Below are 24126 nucleotides of genomic sequence, written 5' to 3' on the forward strand. Positions count from 1 at the left end.
TCAGCAGACCAGGGAACTGCAGCGGGCACAGCCTGAAGCGGCTGCGGCCCCCGCGGACAGGTTAGAGTGGGGGCAGGGGCGGGCGCGGGAGCAGCCCCGGGCCGGAGAGGGGGCTCTCGCCAGCCCCTTTGCAGCCATGTCCGATGAGGCGTCGGCCACCACTTCGTACGAAAAGTTTCTAACCCCGGAGGAACCCTTCCCGCTGCTGGGCCCCCCTCGCGGGGTGGGCACCTGCCTGAGCGAGGAGCCGGGCTGCCTGGACATCAGCGACTTCGGCTGCCAGCTGTCGTCCTGCCATCGCACCGACCCGCTCCATCGCTTCCACACCAACAGGTACGGAGCGCGGCCGAGGGCGAGAGCCGATCGCCTACACCCCCGCCTCGAGCCGGAGAAGCCCCGGCAGACCCCGAGCCGACGCTGCTGGCAGTCCGGCCTTCCATTCGCTCCCTCCCCCGCCTTTCTCTGACCGGCGCGCCTTCTCATCTCCCCCTCCCTGTTTTCACCCCTGCCCTCTGATTTTCCTCGCGGCCGGCATTTTACACTCCCTTCCCCACCCCATCCCTCCATTCATCTGACCCCAGCGATTGTCCCCTCCCCTCCCGCCCGCATCTGTGGCTCCACGAATACCCTAACCCCCGCTCGTGATTTGTAGATCCACCCCTCCCCAACCCCAGTTTCCATCCACCCGCAAAAGTTTAACCCCTTCCATTTCCGGTATGCTCTGGGGTGGATTTCGGATGCCTCCAAACCGAGTCACGGAGACACTGAAAGATGCATTTAGAAAGCTAGTATCTTCTTGTTTTGAATTTTTAAACTGTCTCAAGCCCTGTCTCCACTCACCATCACGACTTCTCATTTTTTAATGAAGCTTTGGGAAATAGGATTCGAGTTTTTTTTTTTCCCCTTCCTCTTTTATACCCTTTACTTTCCCACTTTAGGCCCTGCCAAAACGTCTAAGATTAAATCTGGAATGTTCCTTGACTAAGCTGGAGGGATGGAGCTAGGTTTAGGATGGACTTTATTACACAAATTTATTCAGAGGGTGTACTTGCTTCCTGGTTTTATTGGAAGGTGGAGTGTTTTAGAGAATTGTCTCGAGCAAACACGAGTGTTACACCAAATTTGAGAGATATAAAGATGTTTGACACATAGTCCCAACCTTTAATTTAGGTGGATACTTCAGATCTCTATGCAAAGGCCTGGGAAGTTGTGCAGAAAATGGGGAGGGTTCAGCTATGAAAAATACTAGAGATGAATTCAGGAGCCTGGTTCTGCAGTCTGATCTCGGTTTCCAATATGAGTATGAATAAGTCTGTCCACTTGTCTCCACCCCTTAAATAAGTGCAAATTTACTGAGCTGCTGCAAGTACAAGGAATGTATAAAACCTGACTCCTGCCTACAAGGTGTTCAGAGTTAACTAATGATACAGAACATCACTGTAACACTTTTGAAAAGGTGAAAAAGAAGTGGTAGTTAGGACTGTATCAAATCATCATTGCAAAAAGGAAACTGAGGCCCAGAATGAAAAGATTGAGTTCAAGGTCATAAAACCTGGTTAGGAATTCAAGACCACTGCTTTGGAGCGTGATGAAACTTGAAACAGAACTCATGGCTCCTAGGTTGTAAATGATCCTTAGTTTCCTGGACACTAGCTCACAGATGTCTGTTTAACCCATGATGTGACTATAGTGTGAATGTAACATATTTATGATATGTTTAGAGTCATTTGCATTGGAAAATAGCATAAAAGAATACTTTTTGCACGTTTGCTAATTAAGATTTGGATCAGAAAATAAAAGAATACTTTTGCATATGTTTGATATTTAAGTTTTTCATCATTGGAGCAAGTTAAACAGAATACATTTCTTACATGTTGCTCTGTTAATTTCTCTTCAATCTTTTTCCCTGTGCTTTTCCAACCCTTTTCTTGGACTGTGATAAGGTCAAGGTTGTTTTCCCTAAAAGCAGTGAAAAAGAGGGGAAGGTTCCTGTTTGGTTCCAGTTTTTATTTTTCCTAGATACTGGTTGCCTTCTCCCTGTCCTACCCAACTTTTCAGAAGGCTTGGAATGGCAGCAGGGGTTGTAATATATTTTTTCCCATACCCCCCCTTTTTTAAAGATATATTTGTGCATACAGAACTGGGGTACAGGCCAGAGGCTCAGGGGTGGTGAGAGGCTTCACCAGAAACAGAGTGGGAAACAGAACAGGCAGATGGACGAAGTACACTGCTGAGGGGAGCCGCGGGCGGGTCAGGAGAGGTCTGCCACGCCATGTGGTCACCTCTGGGGCAGGTGGGAATCGAACTCATGAGGAAGTGGCTTTAGATTCTCAGTGCTGTGCTTTAACCCGCTGCGCCACCAGGGAGGGCCTCCCATACCCTTTTAGCACAGGTAAGGGGAAGCTGAATTAGCAATACTTACTTTTAACAGATGAGGCTATCTTGCTTTTTTAAACATTCTGGAATGTTCTGCCTTTTTACCTCTCCTCAAGGTGGCATTTGAGAGGGCCATGTGCTTTCAGCCATTTCTTTTCAGTGAGAAGCAAAGTAGTTGGATTAAATATATGGGCAGAGTTTAGTTTTGAGAGTTCTACGTGTCACTACCCCCCGCCATCCCATCATTCTCTGATTCACACAATAATTCAAAAATCAGACTTGAATATTTAAGTACTGATATTCTGCCTTATAAAACAACTATATCTGAAAATAGAGTGCTTATCAGTGGGTACTTAATTTTCCTTTATTTTTGCTCTTGTCCTCTGATAAGAAAGCTGTGAAGATTATTTCAATAAACGTTTCCCCTACTTTCTGAAAGTAGAACATTTCTATTTGGTGTCATTTGGTTATTTTTGGGGTCTGGGAACACTTAAAAATTATTCCATACAAATAAATTAATGGTAACATTACCCCCAGGCCCCAAAAATAATCTAACCAATCAAACCAAATGGGAGTGGTCCACTTTCAGATAGCCATGAAAACTTGTGATGCCACTGATAAGGGTCTTATGATGATGGCATTTTTCATACTGCTCATTTATTGGACTCTGGACTATGCAGTTTTCATTAAGAAAGTCATGCACTGTTACTTATAGTCCCTAAGGTTAAATGTTGGTAGTGACTACCTGAATTGCCTGTGAATTGGGTTGGTGTATCAATGGTCTAGATTCTCAGGTTCCTGAGAATTCACTTTCCTAGAAGTATCTTTTGTCTGAAATTTTGGGAGAATAAATTTCAGTAAACCAAAAAACTTATTTTAGATTGAAATGTCAGTATGGAGTATGTATAGTGTTTAAACCTTTTTTTTTTTTGTTTGTTTGTTTAGGGGACAGGATGTTTCTGATGTAATTGTGGGTTTTCTTTCAGCACTTGCCCACTGAAACCTCCACCATCATCAAAAATAAATGTCAAATTGAATAGATAATAATGATGTTGGTATGTCCTATAATTAAATTGTGAAATGATGCAGGTTAATATGAACTACTCAGTGTATTCTCTTCATCCTTCAGTAGTTCATCATTACTTTGACATTGAACAATTGTGAAAAGTGTGTGGGAGGACAGTGCCCCACTTATGTACACCCAATTGGCAGGATACAAAATGAACTATTGTACAAATCAGTTCCTTAGTTATATGATTGTAGAATCCCAGTTTCAATCACCATTAACCAAAAAAACCAAAACCCAAAACCATGGTGCCTTTTTTTTTTTTTTACCAGCCCCACTTTTCATGTCTTCCAGGTACAGAAGAGCTGTGAGTTGCAAGTGGGAGAACCAGGTTCCATGATAGGTAATACAGGCAGGAATAATTTGGTGTGGGGACTTGCTGAGACAAATTGAGAATAAGCCCCAGGCTTAGGCAAACTGTCTAGGCTAGAACTGTAAATTTGGGAGTACTTGCAATAGAAATTATAGTAGCATGATAAAAGTAGAACTATGGGGTCCAAATTTGAGAGAGTAAAAGAAACTTTTCAACAAATTTAGCAGGGAAATATGGTAGCAATTGTGGAAAGAAGTTAAAATTTCTTCATTTGTTTCTTGCTCTGCTTCATTTTTTCCCCTAAGAATTGAGATCTTACTTCATTAGAAGCAGCTCACACAAAGGGGAAAGCTGAAAGTACCAGGACGGGTGGGATGACAATAGAACGATGCAATGAACTTCTATGCCCAAGTGGAAGAATTAGCCTCAGATGACATGGAGTGTTTCTACCTCCAAGACTGCACAGCAATGAATGATCCCAAGGCAGCGAGGTCACTAGGACAGTTGAGAGTTACAGTAAGCAGAGTTGGGAGGTTTTGCTTTTACTTTGGACCTAGGGCATAATAGGCCAGTGGTGTTTATATGGGGATTCTGGCAGAGACTTAGTGATGCATACAGTGATGATAAGGGACTGTCTCAAGGATGAATGCATGGCTTGGGTTTGAAATTAATTTTATCAGCTTCATAGTGGGACTTTATTCTCCAGGGCTCACTAGCTGGATACTCATCGTGAGGAGTAAATGGTTAGGTCCACCTGAGAGGAAGTGCTGCAGAAGAGTGTGTATATGGTACACACACATACTTTTCTTACGTTTGACAAGGTACCATTGAAAGTCATCATCTTGTGTGTTCTTACTGAAGAGCCTTGCAGATAAGTGTTCTTCGCATTACTTTCTTAATTAAAATTTGAGCAGCAAGCCTTGTTACTGAGTTAAACCCCATTTCATTGGCATTCTTTTCAGCATTTTTTAAAGATATGGATAAAGTTTCCCTTGTGAGTAATTTCTTGGTTATAGCTAGGATCTTAATGTTAGGTCGTAGCTTTCTCTTAATGGAATAAGATGTAAGGGCTTTGTAAACATAAATAATTCAGTGCTAAGCACACACATAGTGGGCTTTCATTACATGTAAAAAACCAGCAGAACAGTTAAAAGAATCATACTTTATTATAAAAGCTCAATTTAGAAAATCATGGGTACTTATAAAACTTTGAAGACCACTTTTGATCCCTTTCCCTAAAGATAACAACTGTCAACATTGTAATTTTATTGTAATGCACTATTTACATATATAATTTTAAAAAATCAGGTTCAAGCTATATATAGTTTGTGACCAGGTTATTTGCTCTTATATTGCAAGTGTTCCCCTTTCCAAGAAATAGTCTAAAAATAGTATTTTAAATGATTATGAAAACACCAGTACTCAGGTATATCACTTAATTATTCCCCATGTTTTGTGGCATTCCATTCCCCCCCCCCGTTTTTTTTTTTTTTTTTTTTTTTTTTTTACTATTACAAATAATGTTGTTTGTAAATAATGTTTTTTCCAAATTTCTATTTGGGGAAAGGTTATATTCCTAGAAGTGCACTTACTGGGTTCAAAGATCTAAACCTTGTTAAAGCTCTTTATATATATATATACATATATATACGTACATACAATCAAATTGCTTTCCAGAAAATTATGCCATATTAATGCTCCTACTAGCAGTGGGTGTTTCCTATTTTGTTTTTATTCACATTGCCTTAACATAATAAAAATAATATCTTCAAATTAGAAATAGAATTTTTAATACCTTTATTAGTACAATGTACTGTTTTGCTGTATTGTAAATGACTTGCTGTAAGTATGAGCTCAGTTTACTTGCCATTGTTAATTAAAAAAACATAATAAAAGGCCTCTGAGAATACCCAGAATTCTCTTATATAATCATAGATCTTGAACATGGAGAAACATACTTTTCTAACCTTAAAGTAAGAGCACAAAGTCAAGCAAATTCCTGACTTCCTTGTCAGTAATCTAATCGTTAGATTATTAAGTATGGCACAGTTTTTTGAAGGAAAGTTATTTCTTGTGGAGGGAGACACATTTCTACAGAATTTTTGCAAACTGAAAATATATTCTCATAGAAAACAACTTTCTTAACAGCTTTTCCTACCATATAACACAGGACATGACACAGGAGATACTGAATGTTTGTCTATGAGTGAATATATGGAAGTCAATATAATTCACATATAATTTGAAGACAGGGAAAAATTGTTTGCCAGGACACAGCCTAGATATGCATTTCTGTGTCCAGAACAGAATTTATGATTTCCATTCATAGCTTATGGTGATGTTGCATGATCTGACAAATTTGGTTAATTCTATCAGGTTTGTTGATTTTTTTTTTTTAATGAGGGTATTTGCCTACATGAGGAGTCTATGAGGAATCTAGGGAGTATTACCGGGTATATTCTAGAATTCTTAGGTGAATTTTAGATTTTTGCCCATTTGTAAAAGCTTATTTGCATCTTTTATATTTACTGAACTGTAATAGTTTAGAGAGAGAGTGTGTGTTTCCATGCTTTAAAACATTATACCATTAGCTCAAAAGAAAAGGTGCCTTAAAATTTTCAGGTTGCCCAAATCTTTTAAGTCAGGAACTTTAGAATTAAGATTAGCCATACAAAATGGATGGGGGGGGAGGGGTTAAAAAATGAAATATATAATTCAAGAAAAATTTGGAACTAATGATGAGAAGCAACCTAATAATAGGTAAAAGGAAAGAAGTTTAAAAATGATTACATAGTTCAAGAAAATACTGGATTTAATGAAGGGATGAGAAGCAACCTAATAGGTAAATGGAGGAAGTTATAAAATGAAATACGTAATTCAGGAAAAAACTGGATTTAATGAAGGATAAGAAACAATTAATAGATAAATAACAGGCTCTTTCTTCAGGAACTTATTGCAGTACCTTATTAGTATCAGAAATACTAAATAATTATTTTAAGGATTAATTGCCTAGGCTACGTCTGAAGCAAAGAACAGTCTTAATATTATAAAGTTAGTGGAAATTTACAAAGGAAAACATACTCATAGGTTTTGAGGCCGCAGAAAAAGTATGTAACTCTGCAACAAACACTGGGGACAAGAAATTAATATCACTAATGCATGAAGAACTTTTATAAAATCAAGAAGGAAAACATTAACACCGATGTCCTAGCAAAATAGCTAATACATATTTTTAATTTTTATCTAAGCAACAATCACAGAAATAAAATTGATATAAAAATTCTTTTCTCCTATCAGGTAATTTTTTTTTAGTATAATAGTTTGTTTTTTCATCATTTTGTGCCTTTTTCCATCTCAGTTGCTATCAGGTAATTTTTTTTTTAAGATTTATTTATGCTTACAGAACTGGGGTACAAGCCAGAAATGTGGTAGGTGAGATGATTCACCAGAGACAGAGTGGGGAGCAGAACAGGCAGACTGACAAAATACACTGCTGAGGGCAGCAGCGGGTGGGTCAGGAGAGGCCTGCCATGCCATGTGGGTCAGCTTCCTGGCTGGGGATCGAATTCATGCTGCATTGGCTTTGGAGAGCGTCATAATGTAGTTCTTTAACCCATTGTGCCACCAGGGAGAGCCCCACTATCAGGTAAATTTTAATGGACATTCCAGTGCTATTAATGTTGGGGTGAAGTGAGAGAGCACTCTTTAATACTGTTTTGGAGAGTGTTAATTGAAGCAGCCTTTCAGAAAAGTATTTTTGTACTGTCAACTTTAGAAGTTTTCGACCTTTGACTCAGTTTCCTTTTAAATAATATTTTATTTGGAGAAGTAATTACGAACAAAAAGGTTCACCCAGTATTATTTATAATACCCAAGAAATTTGGAAAAAGCCTAAATATTTATTATTGAGAGGATAAGGCTAAATAAAAGATGGTACAACTGTCATAATTTGGACTGTCAATGGGATATTTATTATATAGACATTAAAATATTTTCAAGTAATATACTTGGGAAAATGCTAAGTGGATAAAAAGCAGAATATTTAAAGTACATGCACACAGAGTACTCATTCTGTAAAGAATAAATACACATGTAGGAAAAAAGTACCAAAATATATTGGATTATTTATTGTGGGCTAATGGGTCTATTCGCCATTTTTATTTCCATCACTACCTTCTTAAGTTGGCTTCCTTGCGATGATAATATATAGCAGTGCTATGGAAAAACTTTAAGATACTTAAGTTTGTACTTGTGAGCTTTGTTGCTTTTCTCCGCCCTGCAATGACAACGCTGTTCCTTTAATAATGCTAGTAATAATAATAAGAATAGAGCCATATATTGAGTATTTTTCCTGTCTGCTAAATGTTCTGTATGCATTCTCATGTGATCTTCATGATAACCATATTTCGAAGATGAAGGCACAGGCTTGGAGAGCATGTGTTTTGCTTAAGACTGAACAAGCAGACAAGTGACAAAGCAAACATTTGAGTTCATGACTCCAGAGCTTACTTACAACCTCTGTGCTCTATGTCTTTATGAATAAGATATTACTTTACTCCTAATTTAAGTGCATTTTTCCTTAAAAATATTTATTATAAAAAATTTCAGACAGGGGCCCTCCCTGGTGGCGCAGCGAGTTAAAGCACAGCACAAAGAAGCTTAAGCCACTTCTGCATGAGTTCGATTCCCGCCTGCCCCTGACGGAGGTGACCACATGGCGTGGCAGACCTCTCCTGACCTGCCCGCTGCTCCCCTCAGCATTGTACTTCGTCGATCTGTCTGTTCTGTGCCCCACTCTGTCTCTGGTGAAGCCTCTCACCCTCCGTATCTCTGGCCTGTACCCCAGTTCTGTACGAATAAATAAATCTTTAAAAAAAAATTTCAGACAGGTCTGAAAGCAGAGAGAATAGTGGAATGCATCTCATATACCCTGCTTCAGTAATTACTCACATATGTCAACATGTGTTATTAATGCCCCTAGTCATTCCTCAATCATTTCCTTATTATTTTGGGACATATCACAGACACATTTCATTCATTGATATTTTACTATATATCCTTAAAAGATAAGGGCACTTTTAAAATAGTCACTACCACTTTCATACCTAAAAATATACTAACATCCCTTATAAAAGTCATAAGTATATCCTATTAATATTTTTAAATTGTGTGGATTCTGAGTTCCTGCTGTGATTTCTTTTGTATTATATTTTTAAGGTGGAACTTAACTTCTTGTGGAACAAGTGTGGCCAGCTCAGAATGCAGTGAGGAACTGTTTTCATCAGTTTCTGTTGGAGATCAAGATGATTGCTATTCCCTGTTAGATGATCAAGACTTCACTTCTTTTGATCTATTCCCTGAAGGGAGTGTCTGCAGTGATGTCTCTTCTTCTATTAGCACTTACTGGGATTGGTCAGACAGCGAATTTGAATGGCAGGTAGGTTTTTTTTTTTTTTTTGGTCTTACATTGACAATTTTAATACATTTAAGTATGGAAAGCAATACTTTGTTTTGATATTTTCGTCTCTACCTCAGAGTATGTATCTCTAGTATTTATCCACCCATGGCTATCCCTTGGCGATATTAAGAATTAGATGGAATAAGAATTGTTTTGACAATTTGGAATTAAATGGAATATTTTTGCTGATATGTAACCTTTTAAACTTCTGATGCTACAGGTATCATTTTGTAGATTTTCATGTGGTTTATTCCTTGTACAATCTTCCTATTATTGTATGTCATCAGTACCTTTTTATGCATGAATCCAAGCAGATTTACTCTTCCTACATTGTGATGAGTAACCTTTGTGTCCTTATAGACACAGTGTCCTTACATCACGGCCATGTTATTGAACTTGGACCACCAACCACTATTACCATAAATACATAATTTTTACTCTTGTTATCCAAAATACAAAATAATTTCCCATTTGTTTTCTCCTTGTAGGTTTGTATGTTTTTCACCAGACAGTAGTTTTTCTTCTTGTGGCACATAAACTGTAAAATGTCTCTGAAGAAAATTGTTTGGTAATGTTTGTGATGAGGCAGTTGATCAGGAAGTGTAGATTATGTTATGGCAGCAACCATTTTCTGATTGTGAATAACATTTATTTAAGAGAAGCTTTCTTTGCATATAGTTATTCCATATTTGAGTGCCTGCTATGATTGCAAGCCACCTAACCAGCTGAAGTTGTAGTCAACTATTATTTCAAGTAATTTTTATGGCATTTTCAAATACCACAGAATAACAAAAATGTCTCCAAGTTGCACTCCACTCTTGGTACCACTGTTAAGAGCTTGTGAAAATACAAGTATGTTTGCAGTATTAAAAACACACAAATGAGGGCCCTCCCTGGTGGCATAGTGGGTTAAAGCACTGCACTGAGAAACTAAAGCCACTTCAGCATGCGTTCGATTCCCACCTGCCCCGGAGGTGACCACATGGTGTGGCAGACCTCTCCTGACCCACCCGCTGCTCCCCTCAGCAGTGTACTTTGTCGATCTGCCTGTTCTGCTCCCTACTCTGTCTCTGGTGAAGCCTCTCGCCACCCCTGCACCTCTGGCCTGTACCCCAGTTCTGTATGTACAAATAAATAATCTTTAAAAAAAAACACACACACAAATGGGATTCAGCCACCTTTTTACCTTTTGCTTTTTCAACTGTCATATATCTCATGCTTTCTGATAACTGCATTGCAATTTATTTACTCATTTCTCTAATAATGAATATTTAAGTTGCTTCATTTTTTTCTTGCAAAGCTACCCTGAAAATTGAACTTTCAAAGAGGAACAAACTTAATTCCCAACCCCTCTGATTTTACAGTTTATTTTATTCAAATACATATTTTATAAGCAGTAACATACTACTTAGATTGAATTTTTTTAACTTTCAAAAAATAAAGATAAAATTCACCATTTTAATAATCTTAAAGAATTTTTACTTTAAGTAATTTTTAATATATTCACACTGTCGTGCAGCCATTAGGCATAGTGTTTTCAAGATTTGTCTGTGTTGTTGCATATGACAGTATTTCATTTTTGTCAGCTCTAGTTGCTATAACAAATACCATAGACTTGGTGGCTTAAGCAGCAAACATTTATTTCACACAGTAGAATGTCAGCATGGTCAGTTTCTGGTGAGAAGTCCCTTCCTGTCTTTTGCTATGTCTTCACATGTCGGGGAGAGAGAGCTGTGCGCTCTCGTATGCATTTACAGGGTGGCTAGTCCCATCATGAGGGCACCACCCTCTCCTAGTCACCTCTATTAGAGGTCCTACCTCCAGATACCATCACAGTGGGAATTAGGACTTGAAGATAATGGATTTAGGATGGAGTGATGCAAACATTCAGTCCATTCAAATTCCTTTTTATGGCTGAATATTCCATCGTATGCACACGCTACACTTCATTTATTCATTCATCAGTTGATAGACATGTGGGTTGCTTTCACTTTGGGGCTATTATGAATAATACTGCTATGAACATTCAGGTACAAGTTTTCACATAGATGTGTATTTTTAATTCTCTTAGGTATACACTCAGAAGTGGAATTGCTGGGTGGTGTGATAACTTTATATTTAAGTGATTAAGGAACTGCCAAAATGTTTTCCAAAGGGGCTATTTGCCATTTTACAAGTCCGCCAGCAATATATTTGAGTTTCAGATTCTCTGCATCCTTGTCATCACTTGCCATTGTTTTGTCTTTTTTATTATAGCCATCCTATTGCACATAAAGTGATAGTTCACTGTAGCTTTGATTTGCATTTATTTCCATGATGACTAATGTTGTTAAGCATCTTTTCATGTATTTATTGGTCATTTGTATCGTCTTTGGAAAAATGTATGTCCAAGTCTTTTGCTCATTTTTAAATTGTATCATTTGTCTTTTGTTGTTTATTATAAGAATGCTTTATATATTATATGCCAGGCCCTTATCACATATATGATTTGCAGAAATGTTTCCCATTCTGTGGGTTGTCTTTTCACTTGATAGTGTAAGTGAGTGTCCTTTGATACAGATTTTAATTTAATGAAGTTTATTTTTTGAATTATCCCTCTGATATATTTTAAAATTAGTTGCTTAATCCAAATCCTGAAGATTTTCACCTTTTTCCTTGTCAGAATTTTAGTTCTTACATTTAGATTTTGACCCATTTGAATTACTTTCTGTATATGGTACAAGACAGGTTCCAGATTCATCCTTTCTCATTTTTTAAAAAGATTTATTTATTTATTTGTACAGAACCGGGGTACAGGCCAGAGATGCTGAGGGTGAGAGGATTCACCAGGGACAGAGTGGGGAGCAGAACAGACAGATCAACGAAGTACACTGCTGAGGGGAGCAGCGGGCGGGTCAGGAGAGGTCTGCCCGCCATGTGGTCACCTCTGGGGCAGACGGGGATCGAACTCATGCCAAGTGGCTTAAGCTTCTTAGTGCTGGCTTTAACCCTCTGCGCCACCAGTGAGGGCCTTCATCCTTTCTCATTTTAATATGCAACTGACTTAACACTGTTGAAAAACTGTTCTTTGTTCAAGTATCCTTGGCACCATTGTTGCAAAAATTGGTCATATTCATATAGATCTAGTTCTGAACTCAATTCTATCCCACTGATGTACAGGTCTGCCTCTATGCCAGTAGCATGCTGTTCTGATTACTCCACTTTTGTAGTAAGGTTTGAAATAAGCATGAGTCTTTCTGTTTTATTCTTTGTTAAGATTGCTTTAGCTATTTGGGGTCCTTATTGCAATTTCATGTGAACTTTAGGATCAGGCTGTTCATTTCTGCCAAAAGAGCAATTAGGATTTTGGTAGGATTGGATTGTATCTATAAATCGACTTAAATAATGTTGGCATCTTAATAACAGTAAAAAAAAAAAACACGTAAACATGGAAGGAATGTCTTTGTTTACTTAGGTCTCTCAATTTCTTTTGGTAATATTTTTGTTTTCATGTCCAAGCCTAGTACTACCTTGAGTCAATTCAGTTATAAATGTTATATTCTTTTGCTGCTGTTGCAAATGAAATCATTAATTTCATTGTCATTGGTATGTTTATTTTGTATCCTGCTACTTTGCTGAACTCACTTGTTAATTTTAATCTACATATGTTATTTTCTGTATGGATTTTTTCAGGTTTTCTGCATTTGAGATTGTGTCATCTGTTAATACGGTATCCCTTCTCCCTTTTCAACCTGGATAGCTTTTTTTCCTCCTTGCTTAATAGCTCTGACTAAATCTCCAGAATATTGTTGAACAGATGTGGCAAATAAGGGATTCTTGTCTTTTTCCTAATCTTAGGGAGAAGCTGTCACTCTTACCCTATAGAGTTAATGTCAGCTGCAGGTTTTTCTTAAATGCCCCTTCATATTGAGGCTTTCCCTTCCTGTGCCTAGTTTTAGTGTATTAATTAGACAGGCTATTAGATTTTGTCAGATACTTTGCATCTATTGAGATGATGATGCAGTTTCTTCCCTTCATTCTATAATATGAAAGAAATCCTAATTGTTCATAGTATATATTGAAAGGAGAATATTAATACTGAATTTGGTATCTTTATTCATTAGGGACATTGGGCTGTTTTTGTGATGCTTGTGTATGACTTTGGTTTTATAGAATAAGTTAGGGGTGTTCCCTTCTGGATAGAATACTGTAATTAGATTTTATCACTTAATACACAGATTTTTCTCATGATTTTAATAGTGACTTCAGTGACCCCATAATATTGCTGGTACTGGATGTGCCTGAACTTGTGAAAACTGTGTTTGTTATTCCCATATTTACATTTGTTTCAATTTTTTTCTATTCTAGGTAACACAGTAGTAAGCACCTGTGTGGGTAACTTTTTATTGCGCCCTGCTTTTATTGCCCAGGTGTACACTTTGTATTTAAAATCAGACTATAAGAATTCATAATGAGGTGTATTCAATTAGAGTTCTGATAATTCTAAGGAATGTTGTTTCCTGCTTATTTCATGTGACTTATTTAGAATTCTTGTCATCTATAATATTTCATGGTGACAGGGATTTTAAAATTTTAATTGCTGACTTCTTCACTCATTTTATGCATAGTTAAGAGTATAAAGCTATCCCTAACCACTCACCACTAATGTAAATGAATGACTAAGGCTCTAGAACACAAATCAGGTCTGTCTTAGTAATGTGTTTTCCCAGTTGGGAAATTGGAGTGTGGGTACTCTGTTACCATGGATATTTGCTATTTAAGTACGCTGAAAGGTTTAAAATGCTCTCTTGTCTTTAGCAGACCTCATAATGATGAGCAGTAAATTATCCAAGAAGATAATTACAAATTATGTGTTAGGCTTAATACAGACCCCCAAATGGTTTACTGTAATTTAAAAATTTATATTACCTCTGTTGTTATTTTAAAATGACTACATTTGTTTAAATCTTCTTAAAAGCTGTTTCAGTTACTTTTAAAGTAAATATAAATGTTCACAGACTCTGGGAAGGGAAATATTAACTACTTGATAAGGTAGGATTTTAATCTTAGGATGAAATAGCACTAAAGCATCTGAAGTAGCATCAAGGCATTTTTGTTTTGCTCCTAATATTCTTTTCTCTGCAGTCCTTTTATTACGAAAGATATATTTAACTAGACTTAGTGCTTGAGATTATTTTATTGTTGAGCAGGAGAGCATCGAAAATTTACAGAGTGAGTAATTCAGCTGTCATACTTAAAACCTGGAGGAGTAATCTGAAATTACACATCAGTTGTTACAGAAATGAGCTTATTCATAAAATTTTGCTGCATACTGCAGAAAATGTCGCAAAGGTTTGATTTAATTCTTCTTACATGTCACAGTTACTGATTGTAAGTCTACCAAATAGCGTTACCCATGAAAAATATGGGAATGAGAACTATTAAACATTTTTATCCTGAAATACATTATCTGTTATAAAATGGAAAATTGCTGTTCTAATAAATATATATGAACTCATACAATTATTTTTGCTGTATATCTGCTGTTCTGCTCTCGATTCTCCAGTAGTGACTGCTTGACATTTCCACTTGGATGACCTTGTTATTTAATGTTACCATATTAGCTGATGGCTGAGTTCTTGGTCAGTAATGTAACTTCCAATTATGTTTCCAAAGGAAAAAATAGGCTGCTTGTGACATCTAAAGTATAGTTGAAAATGACTTATTTAAAATGATCCTTACACTTGCTTCTCTCATTAATACTGCAAACTTTTCATATCCCAAATTGCATTGTTTTCTCATTCCAAACTTCCTGCAATGCAAGATGGCCTGCATAGTTGGAAGAACTGGATTTGTGTCCTACGTGGATACTATCACGAATTGTCTGACCATCCCCAGACATAATTTTTATTCTTTGTAAAATAAGGTTTTTGGACTAGAAGATCTGTAACATTGGTTACAGGTCTCCTTGCTGTAAAAACTGAGGCCTATGAGTGAACCACCTTGGATGGGTTGTATGTATGATAGTGTTCTTCTGTTCTCAGCTTGAGGTTATCGCACTGTTCTCGTTATCCTCTCTGTTATCAAACAACTTTATAAGTTATTTTTCAATTAAAAACTTACATTTCTGTATCAGTTTTCTCCATTTTTGTTTATCTTAGTCCAGGCCAGTGAGAAGAATTTCCCGTCTAATTCCATTCTATCATCTCTTAGTTTGGTCCCCTTACTGCCTTTTGAACTCATCTTCCCTCAACTGGTTTCATCATGTTTCTTCTTCTAAGAAAATGGTATTGACCTACCCCTACATTTTGTATATCAGCTTTCTGGTTATTCAGTTGAACTGTCAAATCCCTAACACTGATTTTCTGTTTTAGTTATATTGGTGTCCCTCCACTGTCTTTTTTTTTTCTTTTTTTAAAGATGTATTTATTTACGCATACATAACTGGTGTGCAGGCCAGAGATGCAGGGGCGGTGAGAGGATTCACCAGAGACAGAGTGGGGAGCAGAACAGTTAGACTGACTGAAATACACTGCTGAGGGGTGCAGTGAGAGGGTCAGAAGATGTCTGCAGCGCCATGTGGGTCAGCTCCGGGGCAGGGATCAAACTCATGTTGAAGTGGCTTTAGCTTCTTAGTGCTGTGCTTTAACCCGTTGTGCTACCAGGGAGAGCCTCCACTGTCTTTTTAATGCATGGTTTCATTAAAGTGTTCCCCTTACCTGAATGCCTTTCCCCCCACTTCTGTCATTCTGAGATACTACCTTGTGAGACTTAATCCATGTGAGCGACATATGGCATTCTCTGAGGGCTAATGCCCCCCTTTTTCAGGGGTCCAAAACCATGACAGAAGTGGGAAAAGAAAGGTAGATCTGTTTACTGAGTGTCACCTATATGGCAGACATGTTACCACATGTAAACCTTTAACAACATTTAAACTTCTAACCACATTCAGACGTTTGGAGTGAATTGTATGAACCATAACTTAAGTGAACACTCTGAGACTCAAAGAAGCAAGCTGACATCCACAACATCACAGAGCTAGTGACCAGAGGTTTTGAACTCAATTTGGAATCAATTCACTTCTCCCTGAATAAAGCGACCAAAGAGCCATGAATTGCCTTTTTTTACAACTCCACTCCTAACAGATACATAGCCAGAATTAAAGGCACAAATTTCAGTTGTTTGACATAACATTTGGCACCTAGCAAATATTCACTAAAGATTTACATGAAAATTTTTCTTAAATTTTGACACATAGATTTTGAGAATTCTTTTCTCTGTTTATCAAAGTAGCTTGAAGTGTAGGTCGAGGCCTTTCATCTGATAAGGAGTATCATGCTTTGCTTTAGGAACCTCTGATTGATTTTTGGGTTAGTACTATTGTGATTGGAAGTCTTTCAAAGGGAAAATAGCAAAGTATTTTCTTTTTTGACATTAAAGACCAAAAAAGAGGCGGCTTTCATGTGCACATTCAACAGCCATTCTTTAATGACATTGATAGTATTAGGGCCAAGAGTGAACAATTCAAACAGTGTTGATGAGATTGTAAAGGAAGTCGTATAAATTGTTGGAAGTTACTTATGCACTTGGACTCATCAGTAACTGTCAGAGTGAAAATGTGGTTCTTAAGAGTTGTAGCCAGGTTAGACAATTCATTCCGAACATCATGGTCACCTTGCAGTGATCTACCCTAGTTTTATGGCTTCACTCTTCTATGCTGTTGACTCCCCAATCCCGTTCCCCTGCAGTGCTCTTAAGCTTTAACTTTGCAGTTTCCATCCACAGCTAGATATTTCCTTTGATGATGACCTGTCATCTTAAATTTAGTATTCATCATGTGCTATGTTGTATAATTGTGTGTTTATGTTACTGTATATATTCTTACTATTTTATCGACCTAAATTCTTGTATACGGACTGTGGCTTATACACCCCTTTGAATCCCTTCTACCTGTTATTCAGTACTGTGGGTGCAATTGGAGGCCAAATACATGTGATTGTAGTCTTCTTTGTGACTAAAGTTCCCTTTCTCTTTTGATAACTTCCAATACCTAGTAATTATTCAGAGTTTAGATATAATTACAAAGTCTTACAGCACAACAGAAAGGGTGATATTTTGTACCTTATCAAGAATTTGTACCTTATCAAGATTTTGGAAGTTGTTATGTACTCCTTGTACAATATTATTTTTTGATGGATAACTTAAGCACATTTCTTTAAAGTGAAATCAAGAACCCTCCCTGGTGGTGCAGCAGGTTAAAGCACAGCACTATGAAGCTAACTGCAGCCACTGCAGCACAAATTGGATCCCGGCCAGGGAGGTGACCCACATGGTGTGGCAGACCTCTCTCCTGTTCCGCCCATTACTCCCCTCAGCAATATACTTTGTCAGTCTGCCTGTTCTGTTCCCCACTCTGTCTTTAGTGAATCTTCTCAACCCCCCACACCTCTAGCCTGTACCACAGTTCTGTAAGCATAAGTAAATATATTTTTTTAAATGAAATCCATTCTGATTTCCAGAGGTAATAAATATGTTTATTACCTTGCCTGTGGTTGCGCAAACGTTTATATGCATGGGTCCAAATCCATCCAGTTGGACACAGTTCTCTGTAAGTCGGCTGTTCCTCCATAAAGTTGTTAGGAATTTAAATCTAGCCTAACTGGCTTTTAGTAGGCAATATAAAATTATCACTTACTTTTGGTGTGCATATCACTTTAAACTGATTAAATTTTGTGTATATGAGACTTGCATGTCTCCATTGTCTCCATGACCCTTTGTCTTTTTTGCTAATTTCTCTCTCATAATGCTTCTGATCTGTACCATATTTTGTTTTCTATTAACAGCATAATTAAATTATTTTAATTGTGTCAAAGTTGTTAGCACAGACCTGAAGATAGGTAGCACAGTCTGTCTTTATGTAGGCAGCATGTCCAGTACAGTGCCGGCAAAAGCCAGGTATGTCAGCTCACTCAGGTCTCCTGAGATGGAGACCAGTGCTCCTCGCTCATTATGCATGCTTTTGCATTATGAACTAAAAGCCTTAATGATGATCAGCTCTTTAGTTTGTATTTTATCAAGTCTTGATTATGATTTTAAGCTTCTGGGAAATATTTCTCATTGAATAAATGACTACACAAAGAATATACTGATTTGTCTAAAAATAGGAGTGGATCAGAATGAATGTTTTCTGATTCTCTGTCATTAGTCTTTTATTAAAATAGTTTTTAATTAGCTTGAAGGGTTATGAAATACATTAAGTGTACTTTTAAATTTTTACTTTCCCTGTTTCCTCTTATTTTTATAAAGTTACCAGGTAGTGACATTGCCAGTGGGAGTGATGTGCTTTCTGATGTCATACCCAGTATTCCAAGTTCACCTTGCCTGCTTCCGAAAAAGAAAAACAAGCACCGGAATTTAGATGATCTTCCTTGGAGTGCAATGACAAATGATGAACAGGTACAAGTCACAATGTCGTTAACTAAAAACATATAAGGAGAGAATATGTGAAGTTCAGTTTATTTTCATTTATAATTACTGGGTAAATGTAGATTGCTTAGTAAATCTGAATTTGAATTTTAACTGTCTTGCAGGGGACAAGAGTAATAGTAAATGCTTCTGATATTTAAACACATTTTTAATGACATACTGAAAGATGAGAGGTTTTGACACTGATCTTTATTGTAATTTTTCATCACATAGGTGGAATATATTGAATATCTGAGTCGGAAAGTCAGTACAGAGATGGGTCTTCGGGAGCAACTTGATATTATTAAAATAATTGATCCTTCTGCTCAAATCTCCCCTACAGACAGTGAGTTTATTATTGAGCTTAACTGTCTCACAGATGAAAAATTGAAGCAGGTATGTAAAGAAAATACACACTGTGTAGCTACTAAAAATACCATTGTTGTATGAAACATAGGCTTGAACAATCATGTAAATGTGTTGACAATTGAGGTCAAAGCCACTGCAGTGAGTTGCAGTATTAGGGGGAAAATGATGTTCATATTTGAGAACATGTGATTTAAAGAGCTTTTATGTACATCTCACCTTTCTAAGATCGTGGCTTGGACCTAGAATCCACATTTTAATTGCATATGTTTTGAAACAATGATACCACTTAAGGGGCATGGTTATGCTTAAGGTATAGATTTATTCTAACTCACCTTACAAAAGACAGAAAGAATCAAAATACCTTATCGAGAGTTGGACTTAAGTGAACATTTGAGTTGAGGGATCGAAGCCGCTGAGGGAAATAAGCCTGGCTGGGGTAAAGTACAATGTATTTTCCTTCTGATATTCTGAAATACACATTTCTGACATTTTCTAAATACGTTCTTTACTGCTGTCTTTCTCTGGTTTATAGCTAAATATAATACTTATGTTCAACTTTGGAGTTTTATATAAATCATTTATGAAAAATTTCTTTCATTTCAGCATTTCTGTCAACAAACTCACTCTCATTTTCTACATTCCAGTTCATTTTTCATTATATGATATATGATCCCTTGCTTTTGAATCCATGTACCATGGGCGCCTAGCCAAGATTTAGGAGACATCCTAATTTTAGCTATAATGAGCAGCTTACTTACATCACCTTAAATGGAGACCGTTAAAAGAATCAATTTTAAATTGTTGTGTTTATCAATATTACTTTCTTATAACCTTAAATTCTGGAGGCCAGTAGTCTTCCATTTACTTACCTTCTATGTGCTTTTTAAATTTTGCTCCATAATATACATTATAGACTGTTAAGCATTGTCCATTTTTCTGGTACGTGTTTATATATTTAGATATATCTTTTGTCCTTATATTCCATAAATCTGTGTAACCCTGTAGTACTTTTGATAACCTTTTCCACTAAGTAATTTTCTTTTCTCTAGTAATTTGAAGGCAGGACACCAAGGAGCAGCACTAACCCGTGTTTGTGTGTCCAAAGGTCAGAAACTATATCAAGGAGCATAGTCCTCGACAGCGGCCTGCAAGAGAGGCCTGGAAGAGAAGCAACTTTAGTTGTTCAAGCACCAGTGGAGTGAGCGGTGCCAGCGCCAGCGCCAGCAGCAGCAGTGCCAGCATGGTCAGTTCTGCAAGCAGCAGTGGGTCCAGTGTTGGAAACTCTGCTTCAAACTCCAGTGCCAACATGAGTCGAGCACACAGTGACAGCAACTTGTCTGCAAGTGCAGCAGAGCGGATTCGGGATTCAAAAGTAAAACGTCTAATCAGTACAAAACTTTACCTTTCAATATTAACACCTGTACTCCTTCATATAAATTTCTTGAAGAGTTAAACTTACCCTGCAGTAGAGATGCTGTGGGTTTGGGTTTTCTTTCATTGATCAAGCAGGGTACTCTGCTGCTGATCACAACCCAATACCGTTTTGACCTACAGCCACATCACATTCAATTTTATCTGATTTTTGTGTCTGTTTGAAGTAAGATAAATTGATGGAAATAATGACTGAGTCTCAAGACTGCAGTATTGACTGCAACTCGCTACTAAGCGGAGCTCACTATGTTGCTGATGTTGCTGTCTATTGCTCCTAAGAGTGTTCTGTATGTCTTGTATGTTGACATGTTTTATTAACTGTCTCACTGTTGAATGTTTCTTCTAAACTCTTTAAAGAAATGTTCTAGTGCTTTCTCTAGTTTCTCTCTTTACAGTTGAAAATTTCTGTAAAACATTGGGCACAAAGTAGGACATACAAGTGTGATTCTTAGCTCGAGGGATTCAGCTTGTTGCAGTGGTGACAGTCTGGAGCTAACTTAAGGTTGATAAGCCTGTCTCAGTGTCTCTTTGGGAACCCAGTGGTGACTGGAAGATACATGATTCCCTTCCTGGCTCTTACTTAAATAGCAGAAACATAGCCAGTTTTGTTGGTTGCCAAGGGATTGATTCCTTTTGATCTGCGGTCGCTCCTTCTTGGCATCAGTCACTAGTGACAAGGCATAGAGTACCCACTGAGTTTCTAGTGGGCTTTTAAGATGGTATTTGCTTAATATGAAAACTACATGATTCTTTCCAAGACATATAGAATTGCTATTGCTTTTGAATGAAGAGCACCTTAAAATCATAATCATTAGTGATTTTAGAATGTTCTCCATGTTTGTATTCAGAATTGTTGACTGTCTATTCTGCACTCACACTGTTGTTCTTTAATTTTTTTAAAGTCTGAAATGGCTACCCATAACAAGTCAAAATGATCAAGTTTTGTCCCTTCCTTATTAGAAGAGTCACTGGTTCATAATATATATGCCATATTTACTTATATAACCATAAATATATTTATATATAACATAAATATAGAATCTTGTAGTTATCATTTTCAAGCCAGTGGGTTAATAAGTGGAACCACTATCATATTGCTGAGGACTTGTGGCATCTGTAAAAATTCTGGAAGTAGATAATTTGATCCATAAACCAATTTTGGGGTGTATATGCCAGAACTGAACTTTACTGATTTAGAAATTTTTCTTTTGACAGAAGAGATCCAAGCAACGGAAGTTACAGCAGAAGGCCTTACGCAAGAGGCAGCTGAAAGAGCAGAGGCAGGCCCGGAAGGAGAGGCTCAGTGGGCTCTTCCTTAATGAAGAAGTTCTGTCCTTGAAAGTGACTGAAGAAGACCACGAAGCAGATGTAGATGTTTTGATGTAATCAGGGTGGATTTCTCAGCACTCTCTTTTAAGCATTAAAGTATTCTATCCCTATTTGTTTACATGCATCTTGACCAAACTTTTAATTAGGGCTGTGCTGACATACCATTAATAATTTAGGCCAGTGGTTCTCAGCAGGTGGTCCCTGGACCAGCAGCTTTAGCATCATCTGAGAAATTGTTAGAAATGCATACTATCAGGCCCCACCCCAGACCTAGTGAATTAGAAACCCTGGGTATGGGCCCAGCATTCTGTTGTAACAACCACCAGGTTATTCTGCTGCATACTCTAGTTCTAGGAACCACTGATTTAGGTAAATGTTTTGACTATTTAAGTTTTAGTGTGGGTAAGTGGGCTTTTTCAAGAACTAGTACTTTTACAGTTTAGAAGATTTCAAGGTACTGCTGACAAGTAGTTTCTTGTGTCAGGATATATACACAATTCAGTTTTCTTTGGAATGTTTCAGTTGCATAGTTTACTTTTTTAAAGGGCCATAGCATAGTTCTCAGTTCTTAGTGGAAATCTGTTTTTGAGGTTGTGGGGCTGTGGTGTGGATTGATGTTTACAATAGTGCCTTCATTAGATTTAGTTCTGATTTCATTCATTATTAACACAAAAGTGTAAAAACAGGCCCTAATGTCTTTACTGTTAGCTTTGATTTCATTTCTACCTTTATGTAAATTGGGAACCTTTTATGTAAGTGATGACTACTGAGGAAACAGTGCTACTAGTAACTGACTATTAAACTTGATGCTATATTCATAGTCAAATGGAGAAAGCTATTCAGTCAAACAACTGATACTACTTTTCCACTGCTTTCTAAAATTTTGGTTGTGAATGTGTCTCAAAGGCAGAAAATCTCTCTTTCATATTCTTTTTGCAGTTGTTTTTTTTTTTTTCTCAGCACAACTCTCATTTTTAAATATTTTGGTATAATAGCTTCTTGATTGTGAATAAGCTAATGTTCAAAATTACCTAAAGTAAACGCTTAGATTTCTAGTTTATTTCTCTGTAACGTGTTAGAAATACACAGAACAGAGAGATACAGAAAACACCTTAGCTTTCTGATTATTATAGAGTTCTAATTTAAAATGTGAAATTTTGGGATTTCATTAGATGTTTTCACGGAGAGTGTACCATGAACATTAGAAGTAGTGTGATTCCTTTTCTTCTACCACATGTCTTTAATCATTCACTTGTGTTAAAGAAGATGGAAACTGATAACTACTGACAATCAAGCTGCTTTCTGAATTTTGTAGTTTTCTCTTCATTATGGATAACCTGGGAGTTATTCATGATTCTGTGGGAGGAATTGTAGTTGATTTTTTTTTAATTCTAGAGTTAGATGTTGATAGGTTTTCAACTTTCTTGTTAAACTTTTTGTCATAAGTAGCTCATTAAGAAAAGATTAGCGACGTAATTTTTGTTTTAAATTTTGGGGTTACATTTTTGCTCTAAAGGCTTAACCTTTGCTCACAGTCACAGGTTTTGAAATTTTTATTCATTTAGTTCTTTGAGTTAGAGTTGAAACTGAGGATACCATTTGATATATTGCAGCTTTGCTGAGATCTGTGGTATGGTTGAAACATTTTGAAGACTACTAAATTCATACTTTAAATTTTACTGGCGTAGTGACATATATGTGTGTATGGTTGTCAGTTGGAGTAGTCCTTCTGACTTTCCTGTTACCTGCTCTTTGGTGCACCTAAGCAGCGGCCCAAAGAGAGCAGGGGATAGACACCAGATTCTCTGGGGAAGTTACAAAGGGTTAGCCTCCTGGTACCTTCCCTTCCGAGCACAGGAAGATGAAGTGGAGAAAAGAGCAAATACAGCTGAATTTTCTGCTTGCTCTTAACAAAAGCAAACTCCTAGAGGATGATTGCCTGTTCCTTACCTACTCTCCAAGGAAAATAGGCCACTTTTGGAAACCATTCAGCAGCATTTATGTTAAATACTTGGAATGAATTTACTTGCTAGTGACTAGTAAAAGAAAATCCTAAACATGGTCTTGATGTAATAAGACCAGTTCTTCTTCACATCTAACAATCAATCACATTGTCTTAGTACCTTAGATTTAACTTAAGACGCTATTAAACATATTTACCAAAGCATAGGATACTAATTTAAAACAGTTTATAAAGGTTTGTGTTTTTATAATAAAGTTTGCCATGAAATTTTGTGCAGACTGACTGGATGCACTGTCTTCATAGTACTATAAATTAAGGATAGTTCATAAAATTGTTTTTGAGGAGATGAAAATACTCTCTTCTGATTAAAATAAATC

The 24126-nt window shown here is 37.1% G+C and overlaps 1 protein-coding gene across 1 annotated transcript; it reads left to right on the forward strand.

Annotated features, from left to right (window-relative positions):
- Positions 1-14: 14 nt before the first annotated feature.
- Positions 15-21910, forward strand: FAM199X (family with sequence similarity 199, X-linked). Its single transcript, XM_004685670.1, has 6 exons — positions 15-333; positions 8973-9192; positions 18499-18648; positions 18892-19053; positions 20132-20398; positions 21673-21910. The coding sequence occupies exons 1-6, from the start codon at positions 137-139 to the stop codon at positions 21841-21843; spliced, it is 1167 nt and encodes a 388-aa protein (XP_004685727.1). The 5' UTR covers positions 15-136; the 3' UTR covers positions 21844-21910.
- The last annotated feature ends 2216 nt before the right edge of the window (positions 21911-24126 follow it).

The sequence above is a fragment of the Condylura cristata genome, unplaced genomic scaffold (assembly GCF_000260355.1).
Source record: "Condylura cristata isolate star-nosed mole 26May11 unplaced genomic scaffold, ConCri1.0 scaffold00019, whole genome shotgun sequence".
Taxonomy (NCBI): Eukaryota; Metazoa; Chordata; class Mammalia; order Eulipotyphla; family Talpidae; genus Condylura; species Condylura cristata.

Coding starts and splice junctions, on each gene's coding strand:
- FAM199X (XM_004685670.1), top strand. CDS start 137: ATGTCCGATGAGGCGTCGGCCACCACTTCGTACGAAAAGTTTCTAACC. Junction 334..8,972: donor CATCGCTTCCACACCAACAG/GTACGGAGCGCG, acceptor TATATTTTTAAG/GTGGAACTTAACTTCTTGTG. Junction 18,649..18,891: donor CAATGACAAATGATGAACAG/GTACAAGTCACA, acceptor TTCATCACATAG/GTGGAATATATTGAATATCT.